General features: G+C 33.7%; 3 protein-coding genes across 9 annotated transcripts; 2 read left to right on the forward strand and 1 right to left on the reverse strand.

Moving 5' to 3' along the window:
• Nucleotides 1-490: 490 nt before the first annotated feature.
• On the reverse strand, nucleotides 491-12,497 carry LOC143304286 (omega-amidase NIT2-A-like). Of its 7 annotated transcripts, XM_076626726.1 has the most exons (8): nucleotides 12,397-12,495; nucleotides 7,517-7,701; nucleotides 6,947-7,115; nucleotides 6,439-6,672; nucleotides 4,191-4,417; nucleotides 3,908-4,036; nucleotides 3,411-3,658; nucleotides 491-3,309 (listed from the first exon to the last, which is right to left on the reverse strand). In XM_076626726.1, the coding sequence occupies exons 2-4, from the start codon at nucleotides 7,598-7,600 to the stop codon at nucleotides 6,539-6,541; spliced, it is 387 nt and encodes a 128-aa protein (XP_076482841.1). In that variant the 5' UTR covers nucleotides 7,601-7,701; nucleotides 12,397-12,495; the 3' UTR covers nucleotides 491-3,309; nucleotides 3,411-3,658; nucleotides 3,908-4,036; nucleotides 4,191-4,417; nucleotides 6,439-6,538. The 7 variants fall into 7 exon arrangements, 5 of the variants coding, with proteins under 5 accessions (XP_076482841.1, XP_076482839.1, XP_076482840.1 ...); XM_076626724.1 differs by having other exon boundaries at nucleotides 491-3,658; XM_076626725.1 differs by having other exon boundaries at nucleotides 491-3,658; nucleotides 4,191-6,287.
• LOC143304292 (venom serine protease Bi-VSP-like) lies at nucleotides 9,359-11,086 on the forward strand. The gene is made up of 4 exons (XM_076626739.1): nucleotides 9,359-10,086; nucleotides 10,471-10,522; nucleotides 10,594-10,795; nucleotides 11,077-11,086. The coding sequence occupies exons 1-4, from the start codon at nucleotides 10,066-10,068 to the stop codon at nucleotides 11,084-11,086; spliced, it is 285 nt and encodes a 94-aa protein (XP_076482854.1). The 5' UTR covers nucleotides 9,359-10,065.
• LOC143304287 (venom serine protease Bi-VSP-like) lies at nucleotides 11,110-12,735 on the forward strand. The gene is made up of 3 exons (XM_076626729.1): nucleotides 11,110-11,318; nucleotides 11,647-11,701; nucleotides 12,600-12,735. The coding sequence occupies exons 1-3, from the start codon at nucleotides 11,187-11,189 to the stop codon at nucleotides 12,620-12,622; spliced, it is 210 nt and encodes a 69-aa protein (XP_076482844.1). The 5' UTR covers nucleotides 11,110-11,186; the 3' UTR covers nucleotides 12,623-12,735.
• The last annotated feature ends 10,540 nt before the right edge of the window (nucleotides 12,736-23,275 follow it).

Consider the following 23,275-nt stretch of genomic DNA (forward strand, 5'->3'; position numbering starts at 1 on the left):
CACAATATTGTATTATCGTAAAGTAATTTGAATTAGAGGTCGGTTGAAATTAGAAAAAACCGTGTACGTCGTCTTTCTGTGGTTCGTTTACATTTAAGAGCGCTTATGTGACTAAAGTCACGTAGTTCTTACAGTGATGTGAGAAAAACAATAAACAACGAGAGGTCAGAGTATGCGAGTTGAAAAGTGAGTGGATTGCGAGAGTCAGAGTTGATCGAGACGTCGGAGAGTAGAGTTGAGAGAATTGATCGAGTTGTCAGAGTTGCTAAAGAGGGAGGGAGGGAGGGAGAGAGAGAGAGAGAGAGAGAGAGTGTGCGTGTTAGATTCGTTGTGACGAGAGTTGCCAAGTAACTGTAAAGTTATTTGAGATAGATACGAGCATCGCATTTAGTTTCAGTTAAACAAACATCGTTCTCTGTCCAATTAATACCTGTATATTCAATTCATTATTAATAAATTGTAAGTAATCAGGAAAAAATTTATATCTTAATTTCCACGATACTACAATATATTTGACGGACTGAGACAGCAATATTTCGCTCTCGTTATTTCACTCAACCATTCATCGACCAATCCTTCACAAATCCGATTATGTTTGGCCGAGATTTGTGACACTGGCTTGGCCTCGAGGTGACACAACTGGTCGCCGAACGTAGCCACGGTGACGCGATGAACGTTCTTGCCTAACAGAGAACAATATTGTGGGACACATGTTGTATTAACAATCAAACCCCGGGCAGGAGCAATGTCGGCTCTACGCGGGTCTGCCTAGCAACGGCGGCTGGAATTTTGTTGATATCCCCGGCCAATATGCAACGAACAAACGCGATCGTAAGGAGAGGAAAATTTCCATCAGTCTTTTATTCTTGCGATCACCTTGGAGAGTTTGCACATCGTCTTTACGTGCAGTATTATACCAAGCGTCACAGCAAACGTTACTTTGTGCTTCAAAATATATTCTACGTTTAACAAAGAGTTACCCGGTTGACCGTGGATTCGTTATTGAACCTAAGAACATTGTCTTTAATATCTCGAGTGTCTAATCACCACGGTTATTTATCAAACTTTGTAAAAATCAATATTTATACCAGTAAATATAATCTCTATTGTACAACAACGATGGCTAGTCCGAATAAAGATTCGTTACACGCCTCTAAACCTAACGCTTACTCGACATATATGTATATGTAACGAAAGTTAAGAAAGTTGGAAAGAAAACCCACGCTGTCTCGAAGATATCTTGTTTTTCAGATGCTATAAATTGACAAATAACTAGATATTAGTATTGACATTATTTGATGTCATATCTGACCTTAAAGTATAAATAAAATCAATCTAGGAATTAATGAAATTTCAAACATTTTTTCTAAGAAAACAGAAGTTTCGTTCCTCCTAATGAGTATCACATGATGCAATAGGAAAATAATTTGACATTGAAAATCGTGTCAAGATCAATTTCGAAGCTATAAAATCGTCTTAAAAAAACGCCGTGATAAAAAATTTTTTGACACCTTGTACAAAGGTGTATATCAACGTAAGTGTACCTGTATGTCTATATTCGAGGTTATTTATCTATTCAAGATAGCAAAGTAAAAATACTATATAGAGGATTTAATTAATATGTATATCAACGTATGTATCACTATATATAATACAATAATATTCTCGATATACGTACATGCGTCATAGAAGGTCGTTTGGGGAAAAATGTTCATGACACCGATACAAAAGTACCATATGGAGGATTTAATTAATGTGTGGATCAACGTATATATCATTATATGTAATTATATCATTATTATCAATATTATATATAATTATTATATTGTTATTATCATTATATGTAATTATATCATTATATGTGCATTTGGCAAATATTATTTGACATCTGGAAGCGACATGTTATTTATCTATTCAAGATAGCAAAGTAGAAATAGCATATAGAGGATTTAATTAATGTGTGGATCAACGTATGTATCACTATATGTAACAATAATATTGACTGTATATGTACGTGTGTAATAAAAGATTTCCGGTTTACAATGTTTACGATACTGATATAAAAATACCATATAGAGGATTTAATTAACGTGTATATCTACGTATATATCATTATATGTAACAGTAACATTATGTGCATATGCGTATAATATTGGTTAAATGCGTTAAAGTGAAATGTTATTTACCTATTCAAGATAGCAAAGTAAACATACCATATAGAGGATTTACTACTGTTAACACTCGGTATTCTCGTATTCAAAGTATTTAACCAAATAATTTGGGAATCCAGCGGACGAGCTTGTATTTAATATGATTATATTTAATATAACAGCTTTACTCAATATACGCGTAGGATTTTAAATGTCATGAGGGTTGCAGTGGACTCAATTTTAATGTACCACACTTATACGTTAAACGTTTTGCTCATTGGTGACCTTATCTTAATCTTTTTCTTCTGCTATGCGAGTGACAGTAAGTTTGATAGTAATCGGAACACGCGATTTCTTTAAAACACAATCTTATTTTCCGCCCGACGAACACGATACGAGACGAGAGAATGATTTATGAACACGATTTTCGAGTGATTCTTTTCGACAACTATTAAGCTTCATTTATAGCAATAGTCACTACCATAATCATGGTCAATCGTGGATGACGCAGTTACGCATTAATTCACTTTAACAATCCTGAATAATGGTTAATATCATACTGTAAATGTACACGTTAAAATTACGCTAATGACAGTTGTCTCGTACAATTTGTTCATTTACTTTGCAACAAAAAGAACGCATCTGCAAGCGTGTTAATCGGATAACGACGAACTTCATTTCGCAAACACAGTTGAAAAATAGCAGCGTTGTGTCCGTACTCTTTAATATCCCATTATATGGAAGTTAACGACCGGAAAATACACGGCTCGACTACTTGAAGGAAGTAGCTCATGAGCAAGTCTTTTGTATCCTCGCAATGGTATAATTCCTGTAACGTCTCGTTCTCGGAGGATTTATTTCGTTGATTTGTACTTGTTTATTGCTTTTGTGTTTTCATGAATGGAGCATGTCGCATGCGAATCGTAATATGGTTTTAATGGCGTTTTGACTTCAATGATATCAGCGGCTGATTGCGCTTCCCGTAAGAAGCTTCCAATCATTATGTATTTTAGGAACAACAAATAAGGATATTTAGAGAACGAATTAATTATTCAATTGTTCGCGCAAGAAATACCTGTCTCTTTTTCGAAAGTTATAAATGCTGTTTTCAAAGAGTTCCTTAGCTCACCATAAACCAGATAAGAATTTTTGGTTCCGTCTAGAAAAAGAAACCTTCAGATCAAACCGAAAGGGGTTCGGATTATATTTTCTAATCGTATTTGTATATTTCTTTTTACGGTCAGCTTGTCATCCACGTACAATCGAACAGAGAGTCCATTAATTATTTCCCTTCGACTTGTTTCAGGGGGAGCATCTCGGAAGCCATGCCGGCTGACGAGTTCGCTGGAAATCGAAACAGAAGCAAACCAAGACTGCAACCACCTTAACGAACCGCTATTATCACTGGCAAGGTCATCGGGCAGACCGGATCTAATCATGCTCACGCCGACCATGCTTCCTGTGCACTCGTTCCTCTTTCTTAACGACGTCAACCAGAAGATCGGGTGCTAAAAAATTCGAAATCGAGTTGATTGAAAATCTCAAGGAATATTAAAAAAAAAATACGAATAAACAATTTGATATAGAAATCATCCATTTTGGGCAAAGAAAAGAAACAATCAGAAAAAGGAATAACCACAGAAGCTCTGAATTTCATTGCTTCCTAATGGTACTTCCTTGGATATTTTTACATTCTGGAGGCGTGAACGAACTCTGAAAAACAGAAACGACTTCTATCGGATGATCGAAAGAACTACCTGGACACTGAGTATAATTATTCACACGTGCGGATGCCATTTCCGGCATGTTTCTCCATGAAGAAGGTCAGCTTCAGTTTTTGCCACTTGTAGATAGAAGTTGAAGTGGCGGACGTCTTAACGAGGTTGCTAGAATGTCAAAGAAATAGATGAGGGAAATATTATGAAGATATATTTATGAATATCTAATTGAGCATTTAATTAAGAACTTAATCGAAAGACCAAAATAAGTTGGTTCTTGAGACCAAGTACCTATCTAAGTATAATAGTCTTTTGTACTTACGGTTTAGTAAGAGGACTTGAGTAAAACGATTACTCGTTAAAAGGAACAATAGAATAATCATGCCTCCGCAGACGGTGGTCTCTGCTTTCATGCCTCATCGCGGAGAATCTCAGCGAAAAAAGTGTCCCGAAGCGTGAGCTGAAAGGTGGCTATGTAGGCTGCCTAGTGAATGCCGTCGCCATGGTGGAGCTGGCGTATAGCAACTCCCTAAGTCCAGGAACCTAATCCTGCGTCAGAAAGACAAAATTCGCTGCGGAGAAAAGTAAACAAAAATATATATATAGGGAAGAAGAGACAAAGATTAAAGATCGTTAAGAATTAAAGGTAATTTAATGATAAAAGGGAGAAAGAATTGTGTAAAAATTCTACTGGGAAAGAAAAGAAAGAAGAAGCCTCCAACGAGAAAGACGTGCTCAGAAGCGAGTCCCGCGTAGCGCCATGTAGAGGAGCAGGAAGAAGCGCAGTCCTCCACTTAATTTAATCGTTTTACATAAAACATTTCAATCTTTTTTCTTCTAAATACTTTACCTATATTTCATCTGGCTGAATATTCCATATTTTTAAAGCTTGTTGATAATTACAAATGCGTAATTATCATTCTGAAGCTAGAAATTTGAAATAAAATTGCTCTGCGCGAAAGGAAATAAATCAACGTTTTATATATAGCTGTTAAAATGATATAATAAGTTTCAGTAAAATAGCTTCACTAAAATTTGTGACTTTTTTCCTTTTCTATTTTTTTTTTTTTTTTTTTTTTGATTTTATGTGTTCAAGGGCGAACGTTCCCTCTCATTTCTTGTAAAGGGCTGACGATTCAGTGGATGGTCCGGGTAAATTTAAATTGTAAATGAACGCATTGCTGGTTTCAAGTAAAAGCCTGGATAAGAGCGGATATGGTATGAGAGTCTGTCGTGGAAAGGGGAACAGGCCGCTTTTATTTGTAAAGTTTGAATCTCCTCGATATTGAAGATGTTGAAGCTGCAAGTATGTATTTCATTTTAATCCATTCGAGACCGAGATTTAATTGTAAGACGATACCTAGGTGTCGGTACGATCTGAATGTTTAGTTAGAATGATTCTGTGTTTTACTCTCTCCAGGGTATCCTTTTCATACTTTGATTTTAAATCGATGACAATCTTAAATAGTATGCCTCATATTTTTAAAATATAAAATTATATACTATGTTATTCTATAATGTATTATGTATAGTCATATATATATATATATATATATATATATATATATAATAATTCTATATTGAAAAAAATATGAAATTAACATGATATATACATTACTACATAAGTTATATATAAAATATGTATATTATACCCTTGCCTACTGACTGATATGAATTTCTTTCGGTCTCGAATGCGTTAAAAGAGAGCGCAAAGAAGTCGAAATTACTTATTGTAATTAGTAAAACGACCTGAGAGGCAGACAGATACAAGAAAGAAGGAATATTATATTAGCGGCATTATCATGTTTTTGCTCTCTTTAAGTCTTTCATCGAGACAGACAATCTACAGGTATTAATCGACCAATTTCTCCAAGCTGATAACTTCGAATTGATGTTTATATATAAGAAGTGTTATGTGTTAATCTGTCTAAATGTTTAAAAGGTGTTATAAATTAAATGTTGTTAAACGATACGTAATTGCCTTTTGATCGTAAATTTTACTATCAAGGGGTCTTTTATGTATGCGTAATCATTGTGAATTATAACAATTTATGTAATCGATATTAAAGGTGTTTAAAAGCATGTATTTTTTTCTATATTATTATTCTCCTATATTATTATCCTATATTATTATAGCATTCCTATATTATTATAATATCCAATTACATGTTGATACACAAGATATACAGATTATTATTTATAACGTTTTGGTTTTCTTAATTGAGTCATTCATTTAGTACAAATGATAAGAAATTAGTAATAATTCACAAAAAAAGGATATGGTAGTAGAAATATTATAAAAAAACATTTTCTGTTTTAGTGTAGAGTTACTCCTTCTTACAGACAGTGTCGTACAAATCTGTACGTCTCTGAGAAAATGTAGGTATCTGAGCCCTTACTTCCTCAACAACTTTTAGATCTGATAGAAAAAAGAAACATACGAAGTAATAAGTAATGCTTACTAATAAATTCAACAAATACAGAGGAAGATGGCTAAATCGATAAATTAACGAGACTAAAAATTAATTACATCATGGATCTCTCGCTTTTAATTTTAAGCTGTAAATTACCGATATTGGTGACTGCCATATTCTCTTGAGTTTCCAAATCGTAAAGAATCTTTCCCCAGGGATTGGTCAACTGTGTATGTCCCCATGCGACGTAACTTGCTTAAGGAACACGAGCCGGTGATATGCAGGCAACGTATAATTGATTATCATTCGCTCTGGAACGCTGAAGTAATGACCAGTGCAATGGTCCAGTGGTCATTTTGAATGCCGCTGGATATATCAGCATTTGGCAACCTAACCCAGAGAAGCAGGAAATATGAAGCCACCGAATACCAATTAACTTCGTAGTTGCACGGTTTACATTCCATCATTTCTGAATATGCGAGGACAGTCCTCTTATTGTGCTTTTAATTCTTTTATTTGTTTCATTTTCAGCAAATATACTGGTTTTTTAAATTAAGCTTCTTTTTATACAGAGTTACAGATTATATTAATTTTATATAGAATATATTTAAGAAAGATATTTAATTTTTTGCTAGTTAAGTATTGATCGATTAAGTTACTGTACCTTTGTTCCGATAAATGCGTGCCATTTCCTCGAATCTAATATCATAGCAAATGCCAATACCTATTTTGCAGCCCTTCACATCGAACGTCGTTAGGGAGTCACCAGGACTGAGTGAATCACTCTCTCGAAAAGTAATCTTATTAGGAATGTCGATGTCGAATAGATGTACCTAATAACATAAAAATGTGGTCGCTAATTCTATTGCTGCAACTTTTGTAATTTAATATCAAAATTACCAACTCCTAAACTTTAATTATTTTTTATTTAACAACTGACAGCGTTTTTATCACTTTCTTTTATCAAAAAATCTTATCATTTAATAATGTTTAAAAAGGAGAAAAAATAAGTATAATAATATTTTAAGTATGTGAAAAATTTATACAACAACAAACACATTACAACAAAAATGGGCGTTTCCCGTATCATAACGTATTTTATAAACCGTAAATTATAGAATTGGTTATAGTATACGTATGTACATATGTATATTCCTAAATTATTCCTAGATAGAGTCACTTTCTTCACCCCAATATTTTCAAATTCAAAGCCATAAAGGAATATATTACTTACCTTTCGGTGTTTTGCTATCAAGGTTCCATCGGGACCCCAAATAGTACAGGTATTGTACAATTTATCGCCCTCTATTTCAGGCATCGTACCACCAACTACATAGATGTTGTTTTCTTTAGCTGCGTTCGATGAAGCAACGCTCGTTTCACCATCAGGAATACTCTCGGCGTATTTTGGAAAGTACTCTGCATTGCAATATTTCAATTAATGAAAAATAACTGTCTTTTGTTCCAACCATAAATTAAATTGAAATGTTTGTCAGTTTTTTATTTTCTAAATTATCAAAATAACTAAGTTTTATATTTCGACTTAATTAAATATGCAATTACTTAGCTAATAGTATATATAATAAATTGTTTCTACAGGTTCAAAATGAAAAATGAATATTTAGAAATATTTAATTACGACAATGCTATTTGTGTTAGCATCAGTGGCTTGTTACTCAACGACTTTGCTAGTACTTTTTGAAACATAAAGTTAGTTTTCAATTAACACTTATACTAGAGGCGGAATTATAAATGCAAAATAATTGATAATACTAATTTATAAGTACCTAATTATTAGTATCTTAAAAAATATATTTATACAAAAATCACGATAATCATGAAAATGGGGAAATCCTATATTCTCGAATCAATTCACAATTTATTTTGTATATTAATTAGATTCCGCGCTCATCAGTACGTACTCACTGGCGACATCGAGAAAATGTATCGGCAATTCCTCGTACGACCAGAGGATCGGAAATATCAAAGGATATTATGGCGCAGCGCGAGTGGAGAAACAGAAACATATGAGCTTAACACCGTAATACTCTTATCATAGAAATAGAAGCAGTCCTCAATTCCCGCCCGCTAACTCCTATCTCCACCGATCCAAATGATCTCCTAGCCCTCACTCCCGGACATTTCCTCATTGGCGATTCATTAATGTGCTTACGTGATCCAGATTTCAGGGACATTCCATCGAACCGACTCTCCAAATGGCAGCATATCCAACAGCTTAAACAACATTTTTGGAACCGCTGGCATAAGGAGTATTTGAACGAGCTAACCAACCGCAATAAATGGAGCCAGGGTGGACACAGCATCCAAAAGGGCACAATCGTCATCCTCAGAGAGGACAACGTTCCCTCCATGCATTGGCCTCTGGGCCGAGTTATCAAGGTTCATCCAGGCGCCGATGGTGTCATCCGGACAGCTACAGTTCAGACGGCAAAGAGCATTTTGGATCGGGGCGTCAAAAGGCTTGTCCCACTGCCAATTCAACCCGATCTCGAGAAACCCGAACAACTAGCCACCGAGACGAAATAAGATGGGAACTTCAACCACACCTCGCTAGTTTGATCGGTACCCTCTCAACGGGGAGAGAATGTTACGCCATGCGGCTTACCATAGGTCATATTCTTAACTATCGATCGCGCCACTATAATGTCGCAGACGGATCGTCGCGTCTGCCCGGCAAACAAACATTGTAATGGCAAGCGCGTGGTTCATTAAGCAGGGCGACTTCCAGAAACGTCGACTCGTGGCCCGTATTTTACCTCGCAGTAAAAGAATGTGGCGTGATCCGAACGTAGTGGGGGTCGCCTTCCAGAAAAAACGAAAAAAATCGAAAGGCGTTCAGAACTTTTCGAGAAGTCGAACCGTCAACACATGTGGTATGTCGCGCATTACTTATCAACCAAAACGCAATTACATTTTTTTTGTTCCTCTTATATCTTTCTAGTTAATAAGTTGTTGAAATAAACATTCATTTATTTGTGTTAATTCTGTGGAATTTCATTGAACTACCCTTATTATCATAATCGAAATAAGGGGATCGATCAATTCGTGGCGTCGATTATTTAATCGTAACGGGAACTTACAACTCTCGTTGACGTGCTATCCCGCGATCGCGTCTCTCCGTGAACGGTCGAAACAAAATGATTCACTAAAAACTGTCCTGAATTCCTAAGAATTTATTTACCGCAAAACTGACAAAGTGTTTATTTAAAAAATGAGGTTGAAGGTAGTCCTTTTCTTTCATTTCATTCATTTTCATTTTCTTTCTTAAGTATGGCTAACACAATATCTAATCAATTAAAATTTTATATTTTCACGTGAAAAGTTTCTTTAGATAATTATTATCAACATGATGACTAACTCTTACGGATTAATACGTGTCTGTAGGGCAATCCGGTGGACTTGATCGGCTTTTTACTTCGAAAGTTGAGTAATCGGTGTCGCTTTCTTACGCATCTTTGAACTGTATAAATGTTTTAAAATTGTTTGATCCAGAATGTACCACACCGGACAATCAAGAAGGCAGGTGCCTTGACTACAGAAAATTTAAACCTCTGCAAGAAATATGGCAGATACAGTACCGTACAGCCACCGATTTTTATAGACGATCAGTGTGCAGATACCAGGGCAATGTTACGATCGTTTGCTGTCCGGACGATCCAAACAAAGAGAAGAGAGAAATTTTAATAAAAACTGTGTATAAGTATAAGGCTTGGCGACCACCATACTGTGGTTTTAGCAACGTCTCTCATACCAGGGTGGTCGATGGTAAACCAGCTGAACTTGGTACGTTTTATGTCTTTCTTTCCGATTAATAATAAGCCATTTACTGCAAAGAATGAACTTTAAAGGCATTAAACAGCACATCAATGTACATTTCAATTAGACTAAATAATAATGCTATGATTTTATCGGTAGTAACTTTACTTATTAACTTGAATTATTTCTTTCTTTTACTTCATGTTAGGAAGAGTATCTTTTTGCTTGAAATAAAAAATTGATATAGGAGTAATAATATGGATAGAGATCAAAAACTGTTAGGGCAGAAATTACACGTTTGAACTTTATAGTTCAGTATAGTTCAAATAGAAATTATATAGAATTATTTAATAATTTGTATTCCACTGGAATAAAAATTTAATTTCTGTCTTTATCAAATCTCTATTTCAGAGTATTTGTACGTATGTACTTATCGTCTGCTGTATGATCGAATATCGAATAGGTAATAATCGTTGTTACTCATTATGTGAGAAAAAATTATGTATATTCACAACTATGACTATTGCATTTTAGGCGCTTGGCCATGGATCCCTGCATTAGGTTTTCGTAATCCCCGAAACCCAGACAAACCACTATGGAAGTGCGGAGGTTCCCTGATAACGGCTAGGCATGTTTTGACCACAGCACATTGTGCACATATGGATGGAATAGAAAACATACACAATCATAATATTGCCATTCTTAGATTGGTGGAGGAGGTGCCATTTTCGAGTAAGTCCTCAAATAGCATATATATATATATATATATATATATATATATATATATATATATATATATGCTATTGAGTATTACTGAAGTATCATATCCTGAAATTTCTTACTGTACACATATATTGTGTCATAAAGCGTGTACAATTCTTTCTCATACTTTTGGTCATTCGTTTCCTGCATTTTCATTTATTTTTTTATTTTTCAGGGTACGTATATCCCATTTGTACGAAAGAGCCCCTACGAAAGAGCAACTTCGTCGGCTATAACCCCCTTCTTGCTGGATAGGGAGCATTAAGATTTATTAAGTGATATCAATTTTATAACAAAATTAAACAGTTTCAGTCTTAAATATCTTTCTTATTTTCTTCGTAGGACGACCACGACGTAATGCATTAATGGAAGTACAAATGCCAGTGATTAAGAACGCCGAATGCAAAATAGCTTATTCCAAATTTCCTAATGCACCTGATATCACTGATGGTATAATATGCGCCGAACATGCTCAGGGTGGAGAGGATTCTTGTACGGTAATTAAGTTACAGAGTTACTACAAACTATACGGTATCTGAAGACACGTCAATTCGAATTAACATCAAATCGACATCTTAAACATTAAAAATAATAGATAAACACAATTTAATAGTTTTGCCCACTTCTCACACCTCATTATGGTATTTAATCTAATTTCCTTCTAATCTTAGTTTTGCTCAAAATACATATAACATGTACATTATAAATTGGAGTATTTCAATACACAAATCAATAGAAGATTATTACTGTATATAAGTATAATTTCAATACAATTCGATCGATATATTTCAGTATCTTTGATTAAAAATTTAACGATCCTTTCAGGCTGACCGCGGCGGACCACTGCTGATACAACATGAATTAACCTCGTATTTAATAGGTATTGTGTCTTATGCTTATAAGTGCGGCACAGCTGGGTATCCCAGCGTTCACACTAGGGTCACATCGTACCTTGACTTCATTCTCCAAGCGATGCAATAATATGATATTACTGTTCCATAAATATCATTGTGTAAAAAACGTAAAGTTGGATTTTCTTATTGTGGAGATAAGAAACAGCTCAAATTTACATTGTTTTGTACGTTACAAATTATAGGCTTAAAATGTACGAAATGTAACTTTGAAACGACACTAATTTTTTACGCACGATAAACCTCCACGACTTAGGTATGTAAAGATGATAAACGTATATTAATTCTATTAATTTGGTAATAATAAACCAACTTTCTGAGAAGTTCTGTAAATTTCGTTTCTGTTGTATCAAGAGAATAATGGAATATTCCACTTAGATCGTATACTTCTTGTATGTACATACAAAATTTTCCGGCTAATCTAAAACACTTCATAAGATAGAGAGCTTCTGGAAATTCGGACACAGAGAGTGCATAAAATACAAGATAAGTCTCGTGTCTTTCAAAATTATTTTTTATTCGCTAAAAACGTCCTGTGTACTCATGCAATCACATGCAACCTCGAAACTTCACTTATTTTTTATCACTTTCCAATTCAATACACTGTTTCTGCATTTTTGACTATATGTAAGAGAAATTTCCATTCAGCCAAAGGTGTACTTACAGATTATAGATTCCTATACGACTCTCGGTAAAAATTTATCCGCACTCCAGATAGTTAAAACTTCTGTCCACCGTATTTATCCATCTGCATTCTTCGTATGACGTCAATATCTGTTCATTGCTGCTGCGTAGGTTTCATTGTGTTACGTCTATTCGTTTGTGACCGTTGCGCGAGTAATGGCGCTTTGCAATGGTGATTTGCAGGAAAACAGTGCAGGATGCTGTGATTCGTTTCTTGTGGTCGGAGGTTATGTTTGATGCCTATATTTATCAAAGATTTAATGCACATTATGGAGAAAGTGTTTTGTCACGAAGTGTGTTTGAATGGGCACAAAAGTTCAAAGAAGATCGCACAAGTGTTATGAAAAAACAGCTGGACGCCCGTCCACATCCACGATGACAACATTGAACGTGCTCATGAACTTATGCTCTATGGAATAGACGAGTGACACTGGATAATGTGGCAAATCATTTGCAAATCAGCCACGGCTCTGCTTAAGCAATAGTGCACGACAGATTTGGGTTTTAAAAAGTTTGTGCAAGATGGATGCCGACAAAGCTGATGAAAAGGTGAAGACGACGATGCATTCGTGGTTCGCAGTTCAGCCCAAAACATTTTTTAATGAGAAAATACGAAGGTCCTTCAGCAAATGGACAAAGTGTATACAGAAATTGAGTGATTATGTCAAAAAATGATGTATGTCTTTTTTGACAATTGCTTAAAATAAATTCTACACCGACAGAGCGGGTAACTTTTTACTCACCCTCGTAAGACACTTAAATTTCCAATCTATTATGATGAATAAAAGAGCTTATACTATTAAATCTAATTGTATTTTGTTGCATGAGAGTACACGTGTATGTGATGTACATTACCTTTATATCCCCTTGAACGCTTCAATATTGCGCGTATATACTATATTTTGTACAGCTTCTATAAAATTTTGTATGTTTGTTTAGGCTGTTAATCTAGAGGCTGGAGTACAAAGAAGTGGCACAATGATGTGGGCTGATGACATTTATAATTGTCAAGGAATTACCCCTACATTCGCTCAGGTATATATCATTGACTATAATGTATTTAACATATATGATTGTTAGAATATTAATGATTAATTTTTAATTCTATCAGAATTTTAATGAAACTGTCCCTTGGGAAGGAAGAACTGATACCTTGATATCACGGTTTGTACATCATATATATACGACAAATTTTAGAACATTATATAACGAAGAACCAGATCGCCGTGGCCATGTGATGTGAATAAAAGGACTTGAATTTGATGATATTTTTGTAACGTTAGATAACATAACTAAGTATCTTCACAGTAAGATAGGATGACATGGTTTACATGATCTTAATGTTGTTCACTTGAGTGATGATATTATAAGGAAAAGTGTAATATCACAGGTAGGATGATTCATAATTTAGAACTACTATCTCATGTATGTATTAAAAATTAAAGAAATATATTAAATTTTATAGGATATTTATGTTTAGTAACCAGTAATTCAGAGATTGGTATTCATGGTTACTATAACGAGGCTGTAGAAACGCACCCTTTCTTCTTTGCAAATGGTCCTGTATTTATGTCTAAGCCGAAACTGGAACCTCTGAATAATTTAGATTTATTCTTGTCATTTTCTAAAATACTTATCTACAGTATACCATAAGGAATGATACCGTATCACACCTAATCAAGTGCCTTAAGAAACATCAACAGGATATCACAGTAATCCCTTATCGACTGATATGTAAGTAAAAGTTATGTGTCATTGTTATACACAGTTATGTGTTAGTGTTATACACAGTTATTTATCATTTTCTATTAATTCAGTTGTAGCCACTACAATATCTATGACACTGGTAGTAATTATAAGAACAATAATGATGTTCTATAAGAGGAAATGATGATTAGGAGCAAATAGTTACAGGTAAGTCAAAGTATATGTTATTTGCCATTTGAAAAGAAAGTTACTAACTTAGAATTTTTTGATAAATAATAATTGTGCAAAATATATTGGATTTCAAATTTGTCAAAAATTGAAATTTAAGAAGCATTGTAATAATATAACATTAATATTTTGATTTTTCAGGAGATATCATGCGGTGGATGGATAATATGTAAAAAATATTAAGCAGTATATGAATTTTCATATTGCGTAGAGATAACAAAATGAATTTTAAAAAATGTCGACATGGTAATAAGAAATAGCATCATGACAAAGAATATATAAAGACAGTTTCATTTTTTATAAATAAAAATTTGTTGTTCCAGATTTTGAAATATAGTGAAACGTTTAATTAGTATCTTAATATCTTTAAATAATTATTATTTTAGAATCAATTGTAATTGTATCATACGTACTTTTGAATTCGTGCAAGAACATATGTAATTTTGAAGTAGTTATTATTAGGAAATTGTTAGACGCGAACAGTATGCGAAAAGTTAGTATGCAGTGTAATAATTATCAATCAAAACACAAGAATTAAATTCTTGAGGAAAAAATTTCCGGAATTTCTTATTTACACGATTATAAAGAAATCCATAATAAAAAGGAGCTGCTTTCTAATACTTCTCTTCCTTGTAATGCCTATGTTAATGATAACGAGGTTCGACTTTTTGTTTTTAGAGGGATACTGGAAAATTTGAAAGTACAGTACCATTGGGAAGAAAATCACGATATTGAAAACGATATTTGCAAGTAAATTTCCAAAAAATCTGTTTTCAAATTTTCGCTTTCTATTTCACATTAAAAGAAAGGGCTGCCTTCTTTCTCTGCAAGACAAAACAAACATTCTGAATCTCGTATCAATGAATGATGTCAATAAGTTATTTTTCTTTTCAGATTGAACAATATTCCAGATTTATTCATAATTTCATACTACGCGAAGAATAGACTTTCATAGGTATATAAAGGAAATATTAAGTATAGGAAAACTCTTTTTCGTTGTAGGTGACATATGCTTCACGGTTGAACACATGTATTTTTGAACACATATAAATGAAAAAGTACTCTTATGGAGAAAAAGAATTGATACCTTCGATTGACATTAGATAATGTATATAAACTTATGAACAATCACTATCAGTTTGTATTTTAGGTGCACACGCAGATTTGTTGGAGTTCTTATAAAATGTACATCCTGTACGAACGTTTTATTCTTTCAAATTTTACGATACTATGTCTCATATAATAACTATATGGATTAAACGTAATATAAATGATCCGAAAATAGACTCGAACGACATTAATTGTCTTTCTATTTATACCAATATCGAAAATACAAGTAAAGCTGGAGCAATAGTATGCAAGAATGGACTATTTATTATTTTAAACCAAATCATAGCATATTCAGAATGCACAGTATTATCATGAAATGTAAATGAATCAGTTGTAAACGAACGATTTTACTGTAAAATCATTGCCTCCTTTTTTTCATCTGAAATATAGCAGCAATGAGTACATTCTTTTAATATATAATAAAACGATATATCTTTATAAAGTTACATATGTCATCACTGGTAACTGTTATCTCGTATGACACCAAATATACCGTTAGTATGGAATGATATTTTTATGAAGATATACTTTAATGATAGATTTTATGAATGAAACGTTATATAAGAAAAATTATCTCTTGTTATTCTATGAAGTGTAGTAGCTAATGAAGATTAATTTTACGAAGTATTAGAGCAAAAGAGAATTAAAAAATTAAAATGATCTAAATAAGATTGTTCGTGTGGCTTAATTATCTCAATTCTGGTACACCACTTGTTACATTCTAACTAATTAGCGCTAAACAATAACTTGCAAATATTAAAGATATTAACACCTTAATATTAACACCTAAAGGTTTTCAGGAAATTTTATAATATTTGATTATTGTATATCTAGTCATTGATTGATAAAATTTCTTGTATAAGCATAGATCGAGGTTGACGTCATACGCAGATTGCATATCATTGACAGGTATCGTTTTAATTTATTTTATGGCTAGAATCATTTGAATATTATACGAATAATTATTTCCATTCGAACGATTAATAAATCACGTACCTATAAAAGATATATTATGAAAAAGACGTGACGAAACAAAAAAATATTGGAAATTCCGTTGTCATTAGATCAATTATTTTTGCAATGATTTTTATTTCCATGTAATTACATATGAAATGAGTAATTCATTAACATCTCCTCGAATCGAATATAATTCGTTACACTTCACAACGATTCAAATAATGGACGGGAAATATATAATAAGTTTCCTGTCCTTGCGTTAAAATAGTACTGTACAAATCAGATGATACAGGAAATACCCAAAAAACGCAATTACATCCACATTGCATGACAGCACACTTGCAATGGATTTTTGTGATTTCAATGTCACAGACAATGACACAACTAATCAGAACACGTTCGAGGCTATAGACATTGAAATTACCGCGTGTTTAATACGTTTAAAGCATAAATCTAAATTTCACGCGATTATTTATTTGTACATTGTGAAACTCTTAAATTATCTTAATCGAATAAATAATCCTAATGTAATAAAACATCTTGAAATAGACCTAGATATCTGAAACAGAAACTCGAAGGATAAGAAATCCTAAAAGGTACTAATCCTAAAATAACAAACTCCTAAATAATAAACAAGTGATAAAACCTGTTATAAATAATAAAGCTTACCTGGAATAATCAAATCCTAACTAATCGAAAATAAAATAAGGCAAGCAATTCTTAATCTTTCAAGTAATTTTTCCGAAAACACAGAAAGATAGAGAAATTAAAAAGACGCAGCACAAATTGCAGCACAATGAAAGTTTCAGAGCGATGAATACGATCGTATTAAACTAAATAATTTTCAAAAGTGAAATTACACTGAAACGTATATCGATGATATTTGTCATTTCTACGATCTGTTTCGCTTGATCGTGCTTCTTTTCTGATGTAAATTCAATTTATAATACGAACTAAGTTTCCTTTATTATTATTAGTCCTGCGTCTTTTTAATTCGTCACTTCTTTTATTTCAGAACAATGACGGGCTCCAAGATGCTGTTCGGATGTTTGGCGTTAATTGCTTTTCTGCATCCATTAGTTCACGTTTGTACTTCGAGTAGTACAGCTCAAGGTTTGTACTTCGAGTTGTCTTTTTCCATGCACTTCAAATTCCAATACGATCTGGTCACGTGGCCTTCGTACAATTTCGAAATTTTACCTGTTTGGTAATCGTCAATGAAAAAAGAAGTTATGCGTGACCTCAACACATTGAAACAATTTTTATGATTTTTTATTTGCCGGTTGGTCAGCAAGTTAATGGAAAAATTTCACTTAACTATTCGCGTTAATTTCTTCGGTTTAACTTTTGGGAAATGCTTCGTTAGCTTCGGGAATATTCCAACGATTCGTTTTACGTACAAAATAAGCATGATAAATATTACATCACGGTAATGAAAACTATTGGCGTGATACCTAAGAGAAAGATGCAGAGACATTCTTAGAATTTCTAATGACACCTTTATAGATTTCTCGTTTAATATCGCTACTACATTTGAATCACTTTTACCTAACGGTGTCACATAGTCTCGTTGGAAATTTGTCAAATTCCTTAAAATGATCACTGAAAATTTTCCTAAATTTCCAAGAATTTATTTATCACGAGGTAAAGAAAATGTGTATTAGAAAGATGAGATCGAAGGTTTACCATTTTTTCAATTATGGCGAACGCAATATGTAATCAATGAAAATTTTATATTTTCACGTTGAAAGTTTCTTCAGATAATTATTATCCAGATGATGACTAACTCTTACGAATTAATGCGTGTCTGTAGGATAATCCGGTAGACTTGATCCGCTTTTTATATCGAAAGTTGAGCAATCGGTGACGCGTTCTTATACACCGAACCGCGAAAAGCAAAATTTCATATGATCTCACCAATTTCGGATGTCAGTCAAATCAGTCAAATAATAAGTTCGCGTTAATATACACGTTCGATTTTTGAAAGGCTTGTTCAATTTAATAAGAGTCTTGGTAACAGGCTTATGTTTTTAGACCTAATTGGTTGTTTTCATTTACAAGTACCTCGTGTTAAAGTACTCATAAAATGACATTAAAATCAGAAAACTAATAATTGAAAGATTATCATTTTTCCTCTGTGGTAGTTTACATATAACATAATGCAACTAACATGTCACGATTAATGCAAAATAAATAAATTACTAATATAGACATTTTTTTAGTAATTTGTATAATCGTGAAACGAATTGGACTTTCTAAAGGCAAATATTAAAGGAAACATGGAATTGATGCCAAATCTATCACAAATATTATTTATACTACTTATTTGCGCAGTTTGAAGCGAATCAAATTGATGAAGGTTTCTTTGTTACATGTTAATTTACATTTTAAAAGACATAACAGGTACGCTAATTAGTTTGCTTAAGATACTTTCGAGATACCAAGTTAGACGCGTTTCCATGAAATCATATCAATTTTACGATGATATTTTTCTATCAAGCATGCAATTATAACCGTATCGTTGATTAATGCATACAATTATCCATGTACATTCGTCTTTCCGAGTACCGCGCTTCAATATTGCTAATTTCAAATTCGTACATTAATGTTCGTAAATGCTTGAAAATGCTATATAACTGTATCAGCTTCTGTTAAAAACATTTTATAGTAAAATCTCTATAAATTTGTAATATTTTTTAGACAATTTGAATTCATTATATTATACATCATACATTCTAGTCATTTCTAATTAAGTTACTTTTGCGATGTTTAATTACATTTTATGTATATTCTTATAACTCTCTCTGTTACGGCGCGTACGATGGTCCGTGCGCCGTCTGAAACTTTATACTATATACTGATCTACTACATACTATATCCTATAAACTGAATCCTTTGACGTAATCTTAATAGCTTGAAGGAATCTCTAACCCTGTAAGTGTTTTCGGTTTATGGATGGTCCTTAGAACAATGCTTAGGTTTATTGCGCACTCTTACAAATAACGGAGAAAGCGGGTAGTTATTTTTCCAATAAACAATGTCACCCACGAGCCACGTTGGTAGGAGGCTTCCTCCTCCTATCTTCATTCATTAACGTTGGCTATAATCAATGGGCACCCTCACTTTCCTAACGAAAAGTGTGAACAACGAATCCGCGTTCTTCGTTCAGAAAGCACACCCACACTGAGATTTCCTCTCGTGGCGGCACACGAGAACGCAAATCTCACCACTCGAAACCAACTAGTGTCGGACGACGGCAGCGCAGTGGTTAGCGCCATAGAGTACAAACGTTCGGATCCCGGATTCAAATCCCGGCGCCTCGTACTTTTCCAAAGTCCGATTTTTCTTCCACGACATCTAAATAAGAAGGAAATACAGCAGTACTACACCCCGGCAAGCGACATCTACAGCCAGCAGGCTACAATTATCACGGATATATGAAGGAAGACGGAGAAAAAGAAGAAAAAAAGTGTGTTTCGTCCAGAGCCTGCTAGTGGACTCATCAGTAAGGCTTACCTAGCAGGCTCATGCCTTAGACACAATGGAAGGAGGGGGAAACAAAGCTATGTACATGGCAGAGACATTGAAGACGGATTCCTCCCTCCCACGGCCGGACACTGTATCCAAGGCCGGTCGGATCTCCTACCCTCTCTTGCGACGTATCCCAGTGGAGCGGCCCCACTCTTAATCTAGTTTGGTGGGAAAGGTTCGCGCACACACCGTGTGTAAGAACTATTAAAAACCACACAGTGTATCGCGACTACCTTTCTACTACTTAACCCAAGTCCTATATTATCAGTCTTAGGTCCGAGGCGGCTCCTGTCACGTAAAGTTGGTACTTGGGTGGTAGTAAGAAGGCTGAGTCGTAACCCAACTACTTATTTTCCTTTATAAAACTTTATTATAAACACATACAAAATAACACCGAACCGGAGAATAGGGGTTGTATGAGTACAGCAACTAGAAGAGGAACAAGAACTGCCCGAGCTGGGTGAAGTCTCGGTTTATATACGTTTTGGTTTTAGGATGTTGAGGGGATAGGTGTAGGTTATGATGTAGAAAAGTGTCCGAAGGTCGGGGGTCCATATCCTATCTCTGATGTGGACTTTGGTGCATCACAGCCTTGGTGTATGCTATGATGATAAGGTGGTGATGTATCCAAAAGTGTCCAAAGGTCGGGGGTCCATATCCTATCTCTGATGTGGACTAAGGTGCCTCACAGTCTTGGTGTATGCTATGATGATAAGGTGGTGATGTGTCCAAAAGTGTTCGAAAGTCGACCGTCGATGTATTATCACTGATGTAGGTTGAGATGTGATTGATGTCACATACCCCCCTCTTTAGATTGATTTTGGTCCTCCAAAATCTTAGTGTTTCCTCAGTATGGAGCGATGGAATTGGACTCTGACTGGCTCGACTTGTACTTGTTCTTCTTCGTCGTGGTATATGCTTTTGCTATTTCAACCTGTGAATGTTGTTGGCTGGTTAAATTTCGACTACGATTAATAGGGATAATTTGCTAAGTTTGACGAAATGCCGCAGTATCACGTGTTGAATCTTTTGTAGACTTTCTAACAGCCTGTGATATAGAATGAGTTAGTGGTCTTTGAGTAATGGTTTTATACTATCTTGTTGTTTCTTTATAGTTTGATTGTTATCCAGTTGTTCCTTTGATACTTGCATTTCTTTGTTTTGTTTAGCAACTTCTAAAGCCTTTTCAGCATCTACAACTGGTTCTTTTTCCATGCATGTAATTTCTTCTTCAACCAGTACAACTGTGCTTTCCTCTATAGTTCGTGTTTTTGTGTCATTTAGTAAACTTTTCAATTCAATTTCCACAGTATCTGGAGCTTTAGATACCGACTGACTGTCATCTGCATTTTCAATGCCCCAATCATCAAAGATATCTTGAATGACACTTCTTTTGTTAGTTATGCGCACTTTATCTGCTTCACTTATAGATTCATTCCTTCCTTCTGTATTAGCAACATGTATAAGTACGACAATTTTATTATGAATAATTTTCTTTTCTACATTAATTTTATGTGAACTATCAAAAGATCAATCTTGCCATTTCCATTTGTTGTTTCTTGTTATTCTTTTCTTTAATATCAATGTCATCTGCAGTTTCTAGATCACTAATTACTCCTGAGGTAATAGGAGTTATAGAATCGTTTCTTGTCTTTGTATGATTTAATATGTCATAATTGTATTTCTGGCTACAATTTTCAGAAACTTCTTGAGCCACAATTTCTGTTGAAATTACTTCTATAATTGTTCCATCTCGTGCTTAACCTATCGAATTAAATTCTTCATTTACAATTTCAGCGTTCTTCATTCGTCTTTGTTCTGCAGAAACATTTTTTTTTTCTTCATTGGAATTTACAACAGCACCCTTTTCATGTACAGTTAAAACAATATTTTCTTCTGTACTTTCATTCATATCATTAATATATAATAGTTTCTACAGTCAGTACCATTACTTCTGAACTACTATCAACTAGTTTAGACAAATCTGTGTCTGTATCCGTGAGATGCAATGTTTGGGCTTTATCATCAAAAGTTTCACCAAATGTTTTAATTAATGCTTGACACTGAGCATTAGTAACACTAACTGTATCTATATTTAACACTGTACAAACGTTGTGTTTCTCAATGTTTTGTTCACCCTCATTTGTATTAAATATTTCAACATCGTTCGTACTTTCTTTATCTAAAGATGTGTCACCTGCATATCTTGAATGATCTCCAATCTCAGTTGTATTCTCTGCTTGCTCTTCTTGAAATTTCTCATCTTTTTTTTTTTTTTTTTTTTTATATTGATCATCAATTTGTGGGTCCTTATTTATTATTTTTTGTTCTACTTCATTAATCGCAGCGTTCTTTACGCTCTCTGTCTCACTACTTTCCTTACTTTAAAAATTTTTTTTTGTTTTTATTTAAATCTGTTACATCACATTTATTTACTACTAAACCATCTTGAATTGTATTATCTGTACATTCCTGTGACTTATTTTTTTTCTTTTTTTGATTTTCTGGAATATCATGCACATTCTTTATAATATCAGTCGTTGATTCTGATATTAATGAAGAAGATACATCTACTTTTATCGATGATTCTACTTTATTAATGTCACTGTGCACTTCATCTAGTTGTTCCATAGTAAAACATCAAGATTGTTACAATTACTTAAGAAGTCATGGATTGTTATTTAAATATTTACTGCACTTTTCCATCAATGTAACACTTTATGGCAGTTTGACATTCTACAGAACACCAATGCTGTATCAGTTTATATTTTTCTTCATCATGAAGTTTTATTATATCACCTAATTCTTCCTGATGTTTTTTTTTCTTTTTTTTCAATTTTCAAATAAGAGTGTGTTTTCTATGTGAATCTTTTAATTCTTGGTTCGCCTCGAGTAAGCGATTATTAACATCTTTGGAAAGTTTTTGGACGTTTTCCAGTTCTTTTCTAAGAAAATTATTTTGTTCGTTCATATCTTTTACTTTACCTTCAATTTCTACCCTACGCAATATTTCAAATTTATTTTCATTGACAAGGATCATTTTTCTTATTTTTCAAAATCCAGTTTCAATTTATTAGTTTCTTCTTCATATTTATATCCAAAATCACCCACTTTTTCATATTCACCCTTTAGTTCGTCTAGTTCACATTGAAGGGCAGATTATTTGTCCTTGTGGTTCAAGAACTACATTTTATCTCTTTTGCATCTTTAGCTCCAGCTTCACGTTCCTCCATTGAATTACTAACACATGAATTAAGTTTGGCCTTTTTTTTTTGTTCCAGCAAGTCAACTTCATATTTGTGACTTATGTTATTTCTTCTAATTTT

Source organism: Bombus vancouverensis, unplaced genomic scaffold, assembly GCF_051014615.1.
Source record: "Bombus vancouverensis nearcticus unplaced genomic scaffold, iyBomVanc1_principal scaffold0029, whole genome shotgun sequence".
Taxonomy (NCBI): Eukaryota; Metazoa; Arthropoda; class Insecta; order Hymenoptera; family Apidae; genus Bombus; species Bombus vancouverensis.